General features: G+C 41.3%; 3 protein-coding genes across 8 annotated transcripts in view; 2 read left to right on the top strand and 1 right to left on the bottom strand.

Annotated features, from left to right (window-relative positions):
- Window positions 1-205: 205 nt before the first annotated feature.
- Window positions 206-1696, top strand: LOC137876772 (interleukin-1 receptor accessory protein-like). Its single transcript, XM_068716573.1, has 5 exons — window positions 206-319; window positions 404-445; window positions 518-580; window positions 702-828; window positions 1021-1696. The coding sequence occupies exons 1-5, from the start codon at window positions 223-225 to the stop codon at window positions 1181-1183; spliced, it is 492 nt and encodes a 163-aa protein (XP_068572674.1). The 5' UTR covers window positions 206-222; the 3' UTR covers window positions 1184-1696.
- A 27-nt stretch (window positions 1697-1723) lies between these two features.
- Window positions 1724-6388, bottom strand: nlrc3l1 (NLR family, CARD domain containing 3-like 1). The gene is made up of 7 exons (XM_068716287.1): window positions 6351-6388; window positions 5175-5446; window positions 4809-4910; window positions 4557-4634; window positions 4346-4454; window positions 3996-4236; window positions 1724-3840 (listed from the first exon to the last, which is right to left on the bottom strand). The coding sequence occupies exons 2-7, from the start codon at window positions 5345-5347 to the stop codon at window positions 2273-2275; spliced, it is 2271 nt and encodes a 756-aa protein (XP_068572388.1). The 5' UTR covers window positions 5348-5446; window positions 6351-6388; the 3' UTR covers window positions 1724-2272.
- Window positions 6389-9819: 3431 nt separating this feature from the next.
- Window positions 9820-14426, top strand: part of LOC137876578 (connector enhancer of kinase suppressor of ras 2-like) — a 28404-nt gene continuing 23797 nt past the window's right edge. For all 6 annotated transcript variants that reach the window (XM_068716284.1, XM_068716286.1, XM_068716283.1 and 3 more), the window contains exon 1: window positions 9820-10304. In XM_068716284.1, the coding sequence (XP_068572385.1) occupies window positions 10241-10304 (64 nt within the window). In that variant the 5' untranslated portion in view covers window positions 9820-10240. The remainder of the gene's footprint in view (window positions 10305-14426) is intronic.

Raw genomic sequence — 14426 nt, 5'->3', positions numbered from 1 at the left:
TTTTTCCAACACTTAAAGCCATGTTGCTGTCCACTGAATGACATGTATGAATATATAGAGGGAGAGAGAATTTGAATCACAAGACCGAGAGCTATAAATTAGTCAGCATTTTGATTTAAGTAACCAGTGTGTGTCAACAAACATGTACGTACTGGTTTTGAGGAAACCCCCATGTACTAAATGCCCATGCATTGTGTTTGAGTGGGCGTAGGGAAGTGAGTTATGTTTGTGTGTGTATATATAGTAGTTTCAAACAGCAGTCAACGGCAGAAAGCTCTCACTGGAGGAGTCGATATGAAGCTGTCTTCTGTTGTCAAAGGTAATAATACTCGGTAATACCAAACATCAGTCATTTTCACTGTATTGTGGGATTGGTTGTGAATATGTTGTATCTCTGCATCAGCTTTGGGATATCTGTGTCTGCTGCTTGCAGATGGATTTCCAGGTACAGTATATTTTGTGGGTGATGATTTATTTTAATGTAATGTTTTTTTGCTAACCTAAATTTGCTCTTCAGTGCCTCAGGATGAATCTCCAAAGATCATCGGGCCACATCGCATCAAAGTAAAAGCTCATCCAGGTAACACTTGTGCACATGACCACCAAGTGTTTTGGTATTTCCAGCTGACAGAATCAATTATTGGGTATTATTTAGTGAAGCTCTTTGTGTGTGATGGGTCTGGATGTATTCTGACTCACAGGTGAGCAACTGTTTCTTCACTGTGAAGCGTTTACAAACTGTAAGGATGTGACGCTCATCTACTGGCTCGTCAACGGCACTTTCCCTGAAGACCTGCTCAGCAGTGGCAGAATATTAGAATCAGAGGAGTGAGTATTAAGAGTTTTTACTTTAATGGCAATCACCCTAACAGAGCATACAGTTTTCAGCCATTCAAGTGCATTTATCAACACACAATTTGTTAGCAGCCAAGCTAGAGTGTATTGTCTTCAAAGTAATGATTGATGTGACATCCTGGAACCAACCTGCAGCTGAGCTGTGACGACCCGTGTTTGTTTTAGATCGACTTTGGATAATGGTGCGATCCTACAGAGGAGTTTGATGTTGAAGAATGTCACGCCGGAGGACCTCAAATCCACCTTCACCTGTGTTGTGACGAATGCCGCCGGAATGGCCCAAAAGAACATAATGTTAGTGGCAAGAGGAAAAAGGAGAAAACATTGAATTATGGAATGCTCTGTGCCACGTTTCACTTGCCAATTAACTCATATTTTACAAGAATCAAATGTATCTGTGAATGTACTATTGTTATACTGTTTGATGGGAGAACTGTGCCAATCAAATGAAGAAATGTACAAAACTTGAGGTGCATTTGGTTCCAGAGTAGTAAGTCGTTTTTTCTGATGGTTTCCCATCAATGATGCCGAAAGTGACTCATTGTGATCCTCTGGGAAGGAAGAACTTTTAAGGTGAAAGCAAACAAATATTCTCCTAATATAAATTTGACGCAACATTTTGAGGATAGTCCTCCTTATTCAAGGAAACAACGTCCAGAGGCAGCATTTGATGTGGAACTGAATGCACCCTAAATTAATGTCTTTTAGATGACGCCGACTAAAGAATATAGAACATTATAATAGAACGTTATATTTCTAGAGTATTTACTGTTTGTGTATCATTCCAGTGTCTGTTGTCTTAAATGTGTAAACTTTTGAAACATATACAAATATACTCCATAATGACACAAAGTTTGATGGAATCCTGTGGTTGTTTCCCTTAAGATTTATTGTTAGTTGTTTTCCAATGGTTATCATCAACCAGTACTTTCAGTGATGAGAGAAATTAGAGCACTGATACTTTTTAGCTATGTAGGATTCTCAGCTCTTCAATGTGAATATACTGCGTTATACACAATGTCAAAAAACTATCAAGCAAAAGCTGGCAACAAGCAAAAATGAATAATGACCACAAAACATATTTGATTGTATAAAAACAGGAAGAAAATTGAACTCACAAAATAAGGCCTCTTATTATCTTTAAATCATATGAACACACATTGAATCTGCATTTTCTTGAAAGATTCTGTCTCCACGGCTTTGGTACATCAGCGTAACTTAAGAAGTGATTAGCTCCATTAGTGTATGTGTTGGTTGAATAGGAGAGAGACGTGTTTCTCCGTCAGGCACATGTCAAACAGTTTTCCTTCATCTGGAATTCAGTGGAAGCCTCGATAGTTATTTTGTATCAAAATTTAATTTTGCACATTGATCAGTGTTTAAAGTAGTCGTCTCAAATGGATGCTTTCTCTGAGGCTCACGACTTCAGCTCTTCTAGGCAGCGCTTCAAGTTGCCGTTCCTGCCGGGATTTTCTCTGATCCTCTTCTCGATGAGCGCAGTAGCGTCTTCAACGAGCGTTGGCCACTTGACAGTAGATGTGCAGAACGGCTGGAGGAGTCCCAGGTTGGTCTTGAGACCCATTCCAAGCAGGAAACGCAAGAAAATGTCAAATTTCCCATCGTCGTATCGCAGGCTGCTGTCCACTGCGCTCTTGTACAGCTCTATCGCCGTGTGGCCCTTGAATATCCCCTTGAACCGGTCTTTCAGCTGCTGCTCAAAAATGTTCTTCCCCTGGTTCGTAAAGGAGAGAAACACATAAAGGGCAGCCAGGTACTCTTGCATGGTAGGGTGGATAAAGCTGATGAATTTCTCCTGACATAAAACAACTGGACTCGTGATGTACTGTGTGCAGAGGCCACTGTTAATCACCACCTCCTCGTCATTGACTCCAACCTCCTCCCAGTCGTACTTTGAGATCTTGAACTGGCCTTGTTCCAGCATGTTGAAGGCCAACTTTCCAACTTTCATGAGGAAGTCCCTCTCTTTGTTTAGGCTACGATTTGGAGCCCTAAATGCGCGATGCTGTCGGATGAGTGCAAGCAGCAGCTTGGTGTACATGTAGGCGATGTTTCTGGGCGGCTCTGCCCGCGTCGCCTGCTCCCTAAAGATGTGCTGGAACTCATCTGCCACCAGTGAGCAGAACAAGGGCAGGTGGCACATGATGCGGAGGGTTTTGGAGTAGTTGATGTACGCAATAACTCGAGCTGCTTGATCCGGGTCCGTAAACCTCTTCTGAAAGTACTCGTCCTTTTGAGGGTCGAGGAAACCGCGCACGTCTATCTCATCGTAGTGCGTATCATAAGGGATGCAGCGCTTTACCTGCGACCGAGAAAAGACCAGCAACAGGCTGCGGAAGAGCAGCCGCTCTCTGAGGAGGTTGACCACAATGACGTTCAGGGTGGTGGGATCTTTGAGGTCCCTGAGAATGGAAGTGTTTTGAAAGTCGAGCTCCCCGTTGTACTCATCCAGACCGTCAAAGATAAACATTATTTTGCCGTCGTCGCAACTGTAATCTTCATCCCTCAGTTTCTTGGTTGCTGGGTAGAGTATTTGTAATATTTCCACCACGGAGATCTTAGAGTTCTCAAACTGTTTGAGTTCTCTGAACGACAAAGGAAACAAGAAGGACACGTGCAGGTGGGACTTCTCTTCAATCCAATCGAGGACTAACCTTCTGACTGCCATAGACTTCCCTGACCCTGCCACTCCTGTGATCAGCATAAACTTAAAGTGTTTGTGCTTCAGCCTTTCAGCGCTAAAAATATCCTTGGTAGAAAGCAGTTTCTCTCCTTTATGGTTGCTGTCGAGCTTTTCTATGGTCATGACCTCATGTTCAATATTTGGGCCATTGTCACATGTTGAGGTTATGTAAAGATCGGTAAAGACATCCTCAAAGGGTCTCCTCTCTCCCTGCATGGCAGAATCCTCACACACTTCGCCGAATTTCTTCTTCAGAGTCTCGCATAAATCATGACGTACTTCGTCTGGAAAAAAGAAAATGTGCATCTCAATATGTAAGATTCTCTCTTTTCTTCCAAACACACTTTGATTATTATCTCCTTTGCCTTGTGTAAATATATCAATCCCTTTTGTTTGAGATTAAATAATCAGACATTCAGACGTACAAGAGCCTACTTACTTTTGATGCACAAAGTCTGGAGGTAATCAATCATCTTTGTTTGTCCAATGTCCTTAAGAAGGGTTTTGGTGATCTGCAAAGATAACTCCAGGTTGAAACACTCGAGCAAGCGGTCCACAAGGTCCACCATGTCCAAGCCTTGGGGATGAGTGTTGAATGACTGTGAGTAACGCTTCCACAGCAGCATCTTGAAGTACATGATGTCTCCCTCAGACAGCTTCCCAAGGGTTTTAGAAATAGCCTGATTCCAAAGAAAGGATTTCAATTCAATGCTGCCGTTTTCAACAAGAGGATATCATCTATATGATTTCTTTAAAACTGATGAAGACAAAAGGACAAAGCAAACTAACCTTGAATGTGAACGCCACCGTCAGGGAAGGATGCCTAATCTCATTTGGGTCTTGGATTAACTCAGGTGTGACAGGAAGCTCTGAGACGGTATCATCTTTGCATTTAAGCCTAGTGTGCAGTGGAGAGATTTAAACACTTTTTACTGTCAGTTCAGTGTGTAATCAAACACTTTAACATGTCAAAGTGTCATGACATGGGTTTGTTTCTTACTTGGGGATCATCTTTTCACAATCGTCACTGTCCAATGAGTAGCAGCTAGAGAATGACTCTGCTCTGTTCAGCTGAACCCTAAAACAAGGAAGGATGACAAGAGGGCTTGAACTATTTTCAATTTAACTACAAGATTGATTGCAGTTTTCCAACTTTAAAATAAAAGTAACAACAAGGTGCGGTATATTGAAACTACTACAAGCAGGAATGAATGCAATCATTTATAGACTGATTTAAGCATCTTGTTTGTACCTTGTGGGGGATCCATCTTCGTCACTCATGAGGATGGAGTTGTCCTCACTTGTCATTGATCTGTACCCCAGAGCTGGAGAAGAGGCCTGGTCCACATACTGCCTAAAAAAAGAGAGTAGATACATTTATCACATTAACTTCAGGTATATTACCCCTATATTTAACTGCTGAGCTGCCACACACCCCTTGTTGTTACACATCATAAGGTGTAAGAAATATCTGTTTCACGTTGTACTGTACCATCTGCAGAAAGCAAATGATATTATATGGGTAGTTGCTTCACTACTCTACATAAAAAAATACTACCAAGAATGACTACCCTACAGTGAGAGAGAGGGCCATTAGGGCTTGTAAAAATCTCCCTACCAGTGGCTGGTATCCATTGGACTCGGCCCCAGGTCCAGAGAGGGTCTTCTCTCAGGGATGTAGTAGAGATCGTCGCCTTCATCAGACACACTCTGTCCTCTGCCGGACACTGCATCTCCGAGGGAAGAGCCTGACGGCGTGGGCATCGCCTCCAGTTCACTGTCGTCCATCATGTCATAGAAGGGATCAGCAAACAACTAACACGACGAGCACATACAGAGATCCTTTTTTGTTTTCCCAGGGATGGTCTCGGGGAGGTAACCTGCCTGTACCTGCAGAAGAACATGGGAAAATACAATATATCAGTTCTCAAATTCTCCATCAGAGTGTGTATAATAAAGGAACTTTACACCAAACCAGATTTTCAGGTTTCTACTGATAGACGCTTATTCAGTCTATTTCTGCACTACGTTACAATACTGCATTTAACTTGCAACAAACACATTACATTCAAGCTAACAGAAATGTCCTTTCAAAATAAATTAAATTACAATTTCAAATGTTACTCCCAGGTTGGTAAACACTGTAATAACCTAGCTTTAGGTCTGAAGGCCAAACAAGGCTTTATTACCCATAGGTTAACGTTACAGTCATTTTACTTCCTCATTTCATCATTAAAATGCTGTATTGGGAAGCTAAAATGAAAAGTTAGACGCTTGTAAGTCTCTGGCTCGCTCTGGAGATGAAGTGCGTTTACCTTCATCGTATGTCTCATGTATGCACGTTTTAAACTGAGGCTGAATATGTCCTCCAGTCTGACTGACAGATCACGTTAACAAAAGCAGCTTTAGCTAGCATTAATGGCCTAATTTGACTTTTGGTCATGGCTAATTATTTAAACGTCACTCTTCCGACTTAACTTCTTCACACGTGACATGTCAGTATCAGACTATGGCAGTGGCCTCTGCACGCGCCAAAAACGGGATTTTAAGATGCGTTTATGATTCAAGGTGAACGTTAATTCTGAATTTAGGAATTAAATAACACGGTGACAGACCAGCGACAAACTGTCGCAACAGGAGGGCTCAACCCTGGGATAAGTTAAGTTATTTTCTTTACGCTAAATTATAACATTAATTTCATAATGGCTCAAAACGTTAAAATAAACGCAAAGGTGTTTATTTAAATACATTATTGCTACTTTCTGGTTTATGCCAAAAAATAACCTTAACTTACCTTCGTTTTAGTTCGCTTCAGGAAGTCAACGTTTCTTCTTCTCCTATCACGTGAGTAGCGAAATAATACAAGGCAGACTCTCTCGCCACCTACAGGCCGGAAGTGTAAACAACATGCACTCTTCTATACAGAAGGTGACGCAGCTGAACAGTGTAAACAGCGTGTAAATGTGTTTTTCCCACTTTCTGTTCATCATGCTATGAATAGAAAGTCATACAATAGTTGTTATTAAAATAAAGTGGCTGATACCTTATATGTGTGTGATGGCAAACATGTTAAATATTCAGAATATTAGCCTATATGTGAAAACAGAGGGTGCACGGCTGGCCCAAATCAAGCCTAATTGCTGACTAAAAGAACTTGAACAGCTTGTAAGCGTTCAGCATTGCACTCATATAACATTGTTTGTCTCACAATGAACAGTTTTAAAAACAAAGATCATAATCGATGCAGCTGAACCAGAGTTGTCGTCTACTTTACTCAACTCGTCTTGCTACATTTTACCCACAATACAACTCGACTGCTGACAGTGCTGTCAGAGATTCAGGTGGTCCATGGGTGTGTTATGATAGTAGTGGCCGATGGTAGTGACTAAAGCTGAGTTTATTATGTATCCTCGAGTCACTAGCCTCACGTAGAGATGAGGAGCACAGAGGTCTGGTAAGGTCACCTCTTTCTAACTCTACACCCCAGCTTGTTTTTTAATTTTCAAACCTGTAGTTTTCAGTCCCACCAACGCTGACTCAGCCGGCATCACTTGAACCAACTGAACCAGCAAAAAATGCTTTATACATATCCAGTAGCACTCCCAAACCGACTCAATGTGTTGAACCGGCGGAGTTCTCCTTCAACTTTCTTTGTAATTGAAGTGATTGTGTGTGTGTGTGTGTGTGTGTGTGTGTGTGTGTGTGTGTGTGTGTGTGTGTGTGTGTGTGTGTGTGTGTGTGTGTGTGTGTGTGTGTGTGTGTGTGTGTGTGTGTGGGGGGGGCAATTCATAAAGATATCTTTATGACAATCACTTCAACTATATCAAAATCTTTTCAACATTAGCTAATGAGGAGAAGGTATGTTGTCTTTTTTTAATGCAATCCATTGCATATTTATTGCTTACCTCGACAAGACAAATCTTTTCATCTTAAGGTGTGACGCTGCTGTGATGCTGGTACTGTGTGTCAAATGCGTACTGTGAGTCTGTGTGCACGGCCAATGCTCGAATGTCCTTCTGGTTGGTATTTACCGCAAAATATGATTCATAAAAGTAAAAAAAAGCAGCAGCTGGTGTTTTATTAGAGCTGTCTATGTGCTTGTGCTTCATAATTTGATATGGTACTTTCCATTTATAGTTGGAATCAAGTTATATTATCAACTTTGCACTGCTAGCTTCCTGTCCCATTTATTTATGATTATTGATTATGTTGAATGTCAGTTCTAGCACTGCTGGGGTGATTGGTTACACAGTCTTTTCTTAATTGTATCACGTTATGCTATTTAGTTGCTTTTTATTTTCTGAGAGTTTAAAATTGCAATGTAGCCTATAATACTTATGTCACTTTTCATCATTTATTTGTGCTGTGTAAGAATCATATTCTGTAAGTGTGCATGCACTCATCAGTGTAGGCCTATTTATTTCTGATCTGGTATGAGAATCAGTTGATATGTAGGCCTAGTCTTTGCTGTACGAGTGTCCACGCAGTGAATATAGCCTTAGACCCTGAGGCTGTTTACCAATACAAGAAAAAAGCGAGGCGCATGTCAGCTTCCTTGTCTCGTTAGTGACCGCTACACTGCGCTTTGTGTGATGGAGGCGTGAGCAGCGACAAAGACGGCAGGAGGAAACAGTGGAGGGTATGAGGGATGATTAGTGCCCTAAGGATTTTAGGAGAAGGAAAGGAATCATTCTCAGTATAGCCATTGTGTTGGATGTATTAGTGGGCCAAAGCCATTTTGAGGCTGTCAGACAGGAGCGGTTTTTGTTCCTTTTTTTTTTTTTAAAGATGACATTTTCTACATTGCGTTTTGCATAGAAATGGGATCAAGGTTTCAACCTATCACAGAGTTTTAATGAACAAAAGATTGTGATAGGCCTGCGGCATATCTGAAATTGGCCAAAAAAGCCTATACTCACCTGAATATCCACACAAACACAGAGATTGGAAATGTACTGCATAAACATATTTGTATACATACAGACAACCTGCTTGGGTGCAACCTCAACTCACCTGAATGCTTGGAAGCTTCTGCCCCTGCCATAATCAATGTCAAAATCAGGCTTCAAATGCATAATTCTTTAAAATATAAACTGTGCATTACTCCAAAAATCTAGAATAGCCCATGAGATAAGGAATAATAATCACATTATTTGTTATGCATCAACATTGATTATTATGAGTTATTCTTAGACAATTGTGCTGTTTGTTGTGTGTAGAGGGTGTGTGTGTGTTTCAGCGCTGTCCCGGCCACTGAAATGCAGCGAAGGAGATTGATAGATGGTCTCAGCACTGCCAAGTCTTTTTTTTTTTTATGTTGGCATAGGCTACAGTCTATTTGTTTATTCATCTGTTCTACATTTTTTTAATTTGTTCTACAAATTAATAAAGTTGTTTTCATGGGCATTTATTTGATGTGATTATCTCACTTTTGTTATAGCAGTTTTCGCTTAAATAAACAGGAAAATCCTTGTCGTAAAAGAGCCCAGGAGACTTGGGCGGAAACCAATAAAATAAAATGTAGTTTGGCACTCCTGACTGAACTGTATCTCTTAGTGAGAGGTGACTGACTGTGTGAGAAAGATTGATACAGTGAGCCGGCCTGTAACTTTTGATGATGCAATTTCCGCAATACAACGCAGACATATTCGAATATTCCTTGCTGAAGCTTTGAAGCCCAAAATATGTTATTTGGGACAGCCAGTGCAACCACATTTGAATCTGATTGGACCAGTTGAGAGTTATGAGTGCATGCATACCATGTTGGGCCCATGGATGGCCTGTCAAACCACGGGCCCTGGTACAACTGCATTGCCATTTCCACAACGGGCGTGGTGCCTATATGTTGGATGAGATGTGTAATTGTCCACATTGCACAAAGATCAACAGTAGGGAGGAGAGTTTTATTTCTTAAATTATGTAGAAGTATACCAATTAACAGATATGTATTGCCACCACTATTTCCCTGTGTGGTAAGTGGTTAGATGGACAGTGATACTACTGAATTATCTAAAAAAAAATGTAAATTACAGTGTTTTTCTTTTAATAAAAGTCAGCACTGTCCTACCAATTTCTGCTTCTTAATGTCTGAACTGCGAGTAAGTGTTGCCACTCAGCCAAGCTTTACATGAACTCCTCTTATTCTCACCATTATTCCCATCTCCTGCCTTTTTTTGTGTGTGGCACTAATCACCCGTCATATATACTTCGCACGCTGAGGGATGTGACTTCATGTCTGTGTATGAGGGAGGATGCTCAGAGCGAACCCAACCTTTCCAGACCCCAGATTGAAGTGACAGTCTGTGCGTTGTTCTCCCCTGCTCTGGATGGTACTGGGATATATTTTGGAGGGGGGGAGGTCGGGCAGCAGCGACCCACCGACATTACCGCCACTGAGCCTGACATGAATCACAAGTAAAAGAGCTCTTTCAAGCGAGCAAACAGCTCAGGAATGTGCAAGTCTGCCGGGCTGCACTCAGCGTTCTTTAAGCGATATTTTGGATGTTTTGGACCTACCTCGTTTTGTTTATAAACTCACCAGCGAAGAGTACAGACTGTCCTTTAATTTTCCGTAAATTTCTATTGTTTTTTTTGTTTATTTGTTAAAACATTTTTGAGGGTGGGGGGTTGGGTTTGTTGTGGGTGTTTTTCTTTTGTCAAGCGTGAACAAGACAAACTTCTACCATGGCACTGGTTATGGAGCCCGTGAGCAAGTGGAGCTCCAGTCAAGTGGTTGACTGGATGAAAGGTAAGGCTTCAGGCACGACGATAGCCAAATAGAAAACTGATACCGCCAAACTGCGATGTTGCAATGAACAGTGTTGCGCTGCGTGCATCAACGCACTTCAACACCAAAAGGAGAACAAAACACCTGCTGAGCCTCGGGCTTTTGCCTCATCGGCATGCGGCTGCTAAAGGCTTTTAATTACAGCCTCAAATCATTTGATCGATTTTTTTTCCCCCAGCCTGTTACAATGTGGAGACGACTTGTCCTTTCAGACCAGCATGTTTTCCAGAGCCTAACACATTGAAATTGCTCAACGCGGATTAGAACCTCTATTGTGTCATGCAGGGGGGGGGGGGTTATTGTTAACGCGGGAGGCTGGGAAACATAGCGGAGATCCCAGTAATTACACACGAATTATAACCCTTCTCACTGGATCTGGGGTCAGACTCTGTATTTCAAGTTACCGGCCAAGCTTTAGCTTATGTGTGCAATGTATAGAATAAGAGCTTTCATGGCTCTACAAAGTCAGAGCTTAAAGCCATCTGTGTCAAATGCTGATCCACTGATGTTCTCAGTCATGATGAAGTCCCGGCTGACAACTAAAGCTGAAATAGTTTTAAAACCTCATAGCGCATCGAAACCCAAGGCGATGCTCCTTTTAGCTCTCACTTCATGTTATGCATTTATTCAGGTATACGAGCATTTTATGGGGTAAATCTGAACACATCTTTAAATTTTGGAATTTTGGAAGCACTATTAAGGCCAACTGCCATCCAAGAGAGAGAGAGAGTGATGTTTTGACTAAACTGAACTTCAAATAAGGGAAGCTTGGGCTGGATTTAAGTTGGAAAGCCTCGTATGTAGTTGTCAAAATCAATTCACCATTAATAAGATTTGGTAGCTGCGTTGGATTAAAAAAAGTTCCTCAGAGGAAAATTGTTTGCTCAAGACAGACAGAGCTAAGTCAATAGATTTGCTGCATTTTGTCTGTTTGCATTATGAAAGTAATTGCCGCTGGCAGTCTGTTGCTATGAAATATGTACACGATGTAGGTGGAGGAGATGGTGAACTCAGTATGAGGATGCTCTCCAAGTCTGTGTATTTGTCTGTCAATGCACTAATTGTTTCAGTAGTGTATTGTTTTGCAGAGCCACGTGCTCACGTGTCAGGCCACAGCCCTACAGAGATGCTCCAGATGAAACATACACATACATCTTTACTGCCTCAACACACACACACACACACACACACACACACACACACACACACACTTCAGCGCGCGCTGTCGGTCATAATTCTAAGTCTGTCGGCCTTTTTCTGCTGCCTCAGACATATTATGATTGCATGGATCAGGCCTCTCTTAGCATGAGTTGTGTGTTACAAATACCTGGATCTGATGCTGCCTTTTAAACAGGGTGTTTTTGTGAGTGTGCTGGCCCAGTGAAGACAGTGTATAGCTTCATGGAGGATTTATACAGGCACAGCGGCGATAGGATGTGGAGAAAGGCAAAGACAGAACGGCCACAACAGTTCAAACAAGATCTAAGATGATCAGTAAATAAGCTTGTAGCGCAATTGAGAAATATAGAGAGCAAGAAGCAAAGCTTGGATATGAGAGAGGGCTCTTCAGTGTCCCACATCTGACAAGTGGAGCAGAGACGATTGTGTGCCCAGAGCCCAGTAATGGTAATTTAAAGTGAGGGACAGAGCGGCGCTGAGAGACACTGAGGGAGAGGAAACGGAGAGGGGGTTTCATTTTTGTCTCACATCCATTCTCAGCTCCTGACGACTGGCAGCGCTTGCCGTTAGCACTCACAGGTTCCATTATTAGCATACCACTCCCTGAAGTCACTGGAGGCCAAATAGGGGCACCCTGTGACCTCCCCCCCCCCGGTAGTGTTTTGTGTGAGCAAAACGCCCTATTCCCAGCTGTGACAAAGCTTTGAAGAAGAGATTTCTTTCACAATAGAGAAAAGAATTCTAGCTTTGACTGAAAATGTGTTGTTAAACAAGTGCGTGGTAGCTGTGCAAACACATATGAACATCTTCGGTATTGTTTTTATGATTTGTGTGTGTTTTGAGGCACAGATTTAAGGCAGGTTTAGTATAATCTCTCTACTCTTCCTGGCAGTATGCGTTATCATGATTCATGTTTTGTGAAGTACATCAGCTTTTATATTTGTTCTCTTTCAGTCGGTCTTACACAGTGTGTCAGCCACTGGCAATAATCAATGAAGAGTCAGATGAACAGGAATCCATTTTAACAACGCTAACAGCCCATAATATCTCTCCTGCCTCACATTACCAGTGGATTATCTAGAATGGAGATCACGATGTGTCAGTGCTGCGCTTTTAATTTCTCCTCAGCGTGCCTCATAATCTGACCCCATACATGACGTGGACAGGAAAATTGATGTAGCGGAGATTACTTAGTGCAATCAGTGAAGTGTAGTCCATCTATTACATGATGCTATAAGAGGACACATGAAACAAGACGGCATTTCAGTTTTAGTCTTTTCATGTCTTGAGTTCTTTAAATTATAGTAATAACCTTTTATTTCTATGCATCAAAATAGTGCTACATTATGCTTTACAACACCCTGTAAAATGTAAAATACTATGAGAGTTTATTGCTAATGAACTCAGCAGACAGCTATGTCGGCTATGTCTCATGCTACCACCATTTTTTGGAAAGCATCATGTCCTCTCTTCTCTCTGTATTTCTTTATTTGGTCCTGCGGTCAGGGAGAATCCCTGCCAAAACCCCACTTCATGGTTTCTATGGCAATGTGGGGAATGCTTCATTGACATAATGAGTCTCAATTAACTTGGTAAAGAGGCTGATTAGTTAAGCCTTTAAATTGTATGCAAAACCATGAAACTCCCTATGTTTCCTCTCCACCTTTTAGCTGCCAGCTAAACCCGATCAGAATGCTTGATCAGGTTTAGGCACAGCGCTGAGACACATGTATATGATTGGTCCACAGCGATGAGAACACCAGATGAGCTAAGAGTTGTGTGTGTGTGTGTGTGTGTGTGTGTGTGTGTGTGTGTGTGTGTGTGTTTATGTGTGTGTGCTTCTCTCACTGAGAAGATGGAAACAGACCGAGTGTATGGAAAAAGCCTCACAAAGGCTACTCTCTCTGTTTCCAATGATAAAAGGACAGCCAGTTAGCATTCAGAGCACTTACTGCTGACATTCAGCCGACGCACAGTATGTACGTCTATAAATGAGTTGCAGCTGAAATTATTACGCAATTCATCGCTTTGGAAATCAACAGAAAATGACTCGGCAACTATTTATTTAAAGCAAAAATGCCAGCCTCTCTAGGTTTTTCTTTGTCTTCTATAGTGAAATTAATTTCTTTGGGGTGTTGGACGGATGCTACAAACAATTTGGATACATACTTTGAGCTCTATGAAATTATCGACGGACATCTTTCACTACTTTCAGATATTTTATAGATCAAGCAATTCATCAGATAATTGAGAAAATAATAAAAAAAATTAGTCACTAATAAAAAATAAAAAAAGCTGCCCTTAAATTATTTTTTCAGATAAATAGTGTGTGTGCTAGATATAAAAGAGAAATAAACTTTAGATACAATTCTAGAGTCAAGAAACTTCCTATCAAATAAAAACATATTTACAGAGTAAAATGTATTTGTTGTTAAACTATTTGAGCAACACACAATGTACATGGTTTCAACATCATTTTTTGTCATTAGCTCCGTGGTAGGAAGACAGAGGGTGGACACAATATCATTAACACCGATAAAAAATGCTCTCCAATGCAATTCTTACAAAATAACCTGTGTGCAGATTTATGAAGATGGGTTAATTTAAGTTTATGGTAAATCTTGAGTTTGTTTTGTGACGCCGTTGTTTTGGATTTAATTCTTTTGATAAACTAAGGCTACCCCCTACTGTGAGACAGTTCTAAACCTCTGTTGATGAGTTGAAATTAGTTGATGGAGCTGAAAAATCGATTTGTTTTAGTCTCCTGCACTTCATCGACTGCGTCACTGAAAGACTTCACACCTGCTGCAGCAGTGAAAGATGTAACACAAGCTGAGCACAGACACGAAGCCCATTTTTAGTTGAAAGCTTTTTCTAGTTTAAAGCTGCAACGGCACCTCAGGA

Source organism: Cebidichthys violaceus, unplaced genomic scaffold, assembly GCF_023349555.1.
Source record: "Cebidichthys violaceus isolate CVI_PGR_0920_01 unplaced genomic scaffold, fCebVio1.0.p SCAF_20, whole genome shotgun sequence".
NCBI lineage: Eukaryota > Metazoa > Chordata > Actinopteri > Perciformes > Stichaeidae > Cebidichthys > Cebidichthys violaceus.
Note: the sequence above shows the minus strand (reverse complement) of the source record. Positions and strands in the feature narration are given on the sequence as shown.

Excerpts from the sequence above, each read along its gene's own strand:
- LOC137876772 (XM_068716573.1), top strand. The coding sequence starts at position 223 with ATGTTTGTGTGTGTATATATAGTAGTTTCAAACAGCAGTCAACGGCAG. Across the intron at positions 320-403 it reads GCTGTCTTCTGTTGTCAAAG|CTTTGGGATATCTGTGTCTG; the intron begins GTAATAATACTC and ends TCTCTGCATCAG. Across the intron at positions 829-1,020 it reads AGAATATTAGAATCAGAGGA|ATCGACTTTGGATAATGGTG; the intron begins GTGAGTATTAAG and ends TGTTTGTTTTAG.
- nlrc3l1 (XM_068716287.1), bottom strand. The coding sequence starts at position 5,347 with ATGATGGACGACAGTGAACTGGAGGCGATGCCCACGCCGTCAGGCTCT. Across the intron at positions 4,911-5,174 it reads CCAATGGATACCAGCCACTG|GCAGTATGTGGACCAGGCCT; the intron begins GTAGGGAGATTT and ends CTCTTTTTTTAG. Across the intron at positions 4,635-4,808 it reads GAAGATGGATCCCCCACAAG|GGTTCAGCTGAACAGAGCAG; the intron begins GTACAAACAAGA and ends TCCTTGTTTTAG.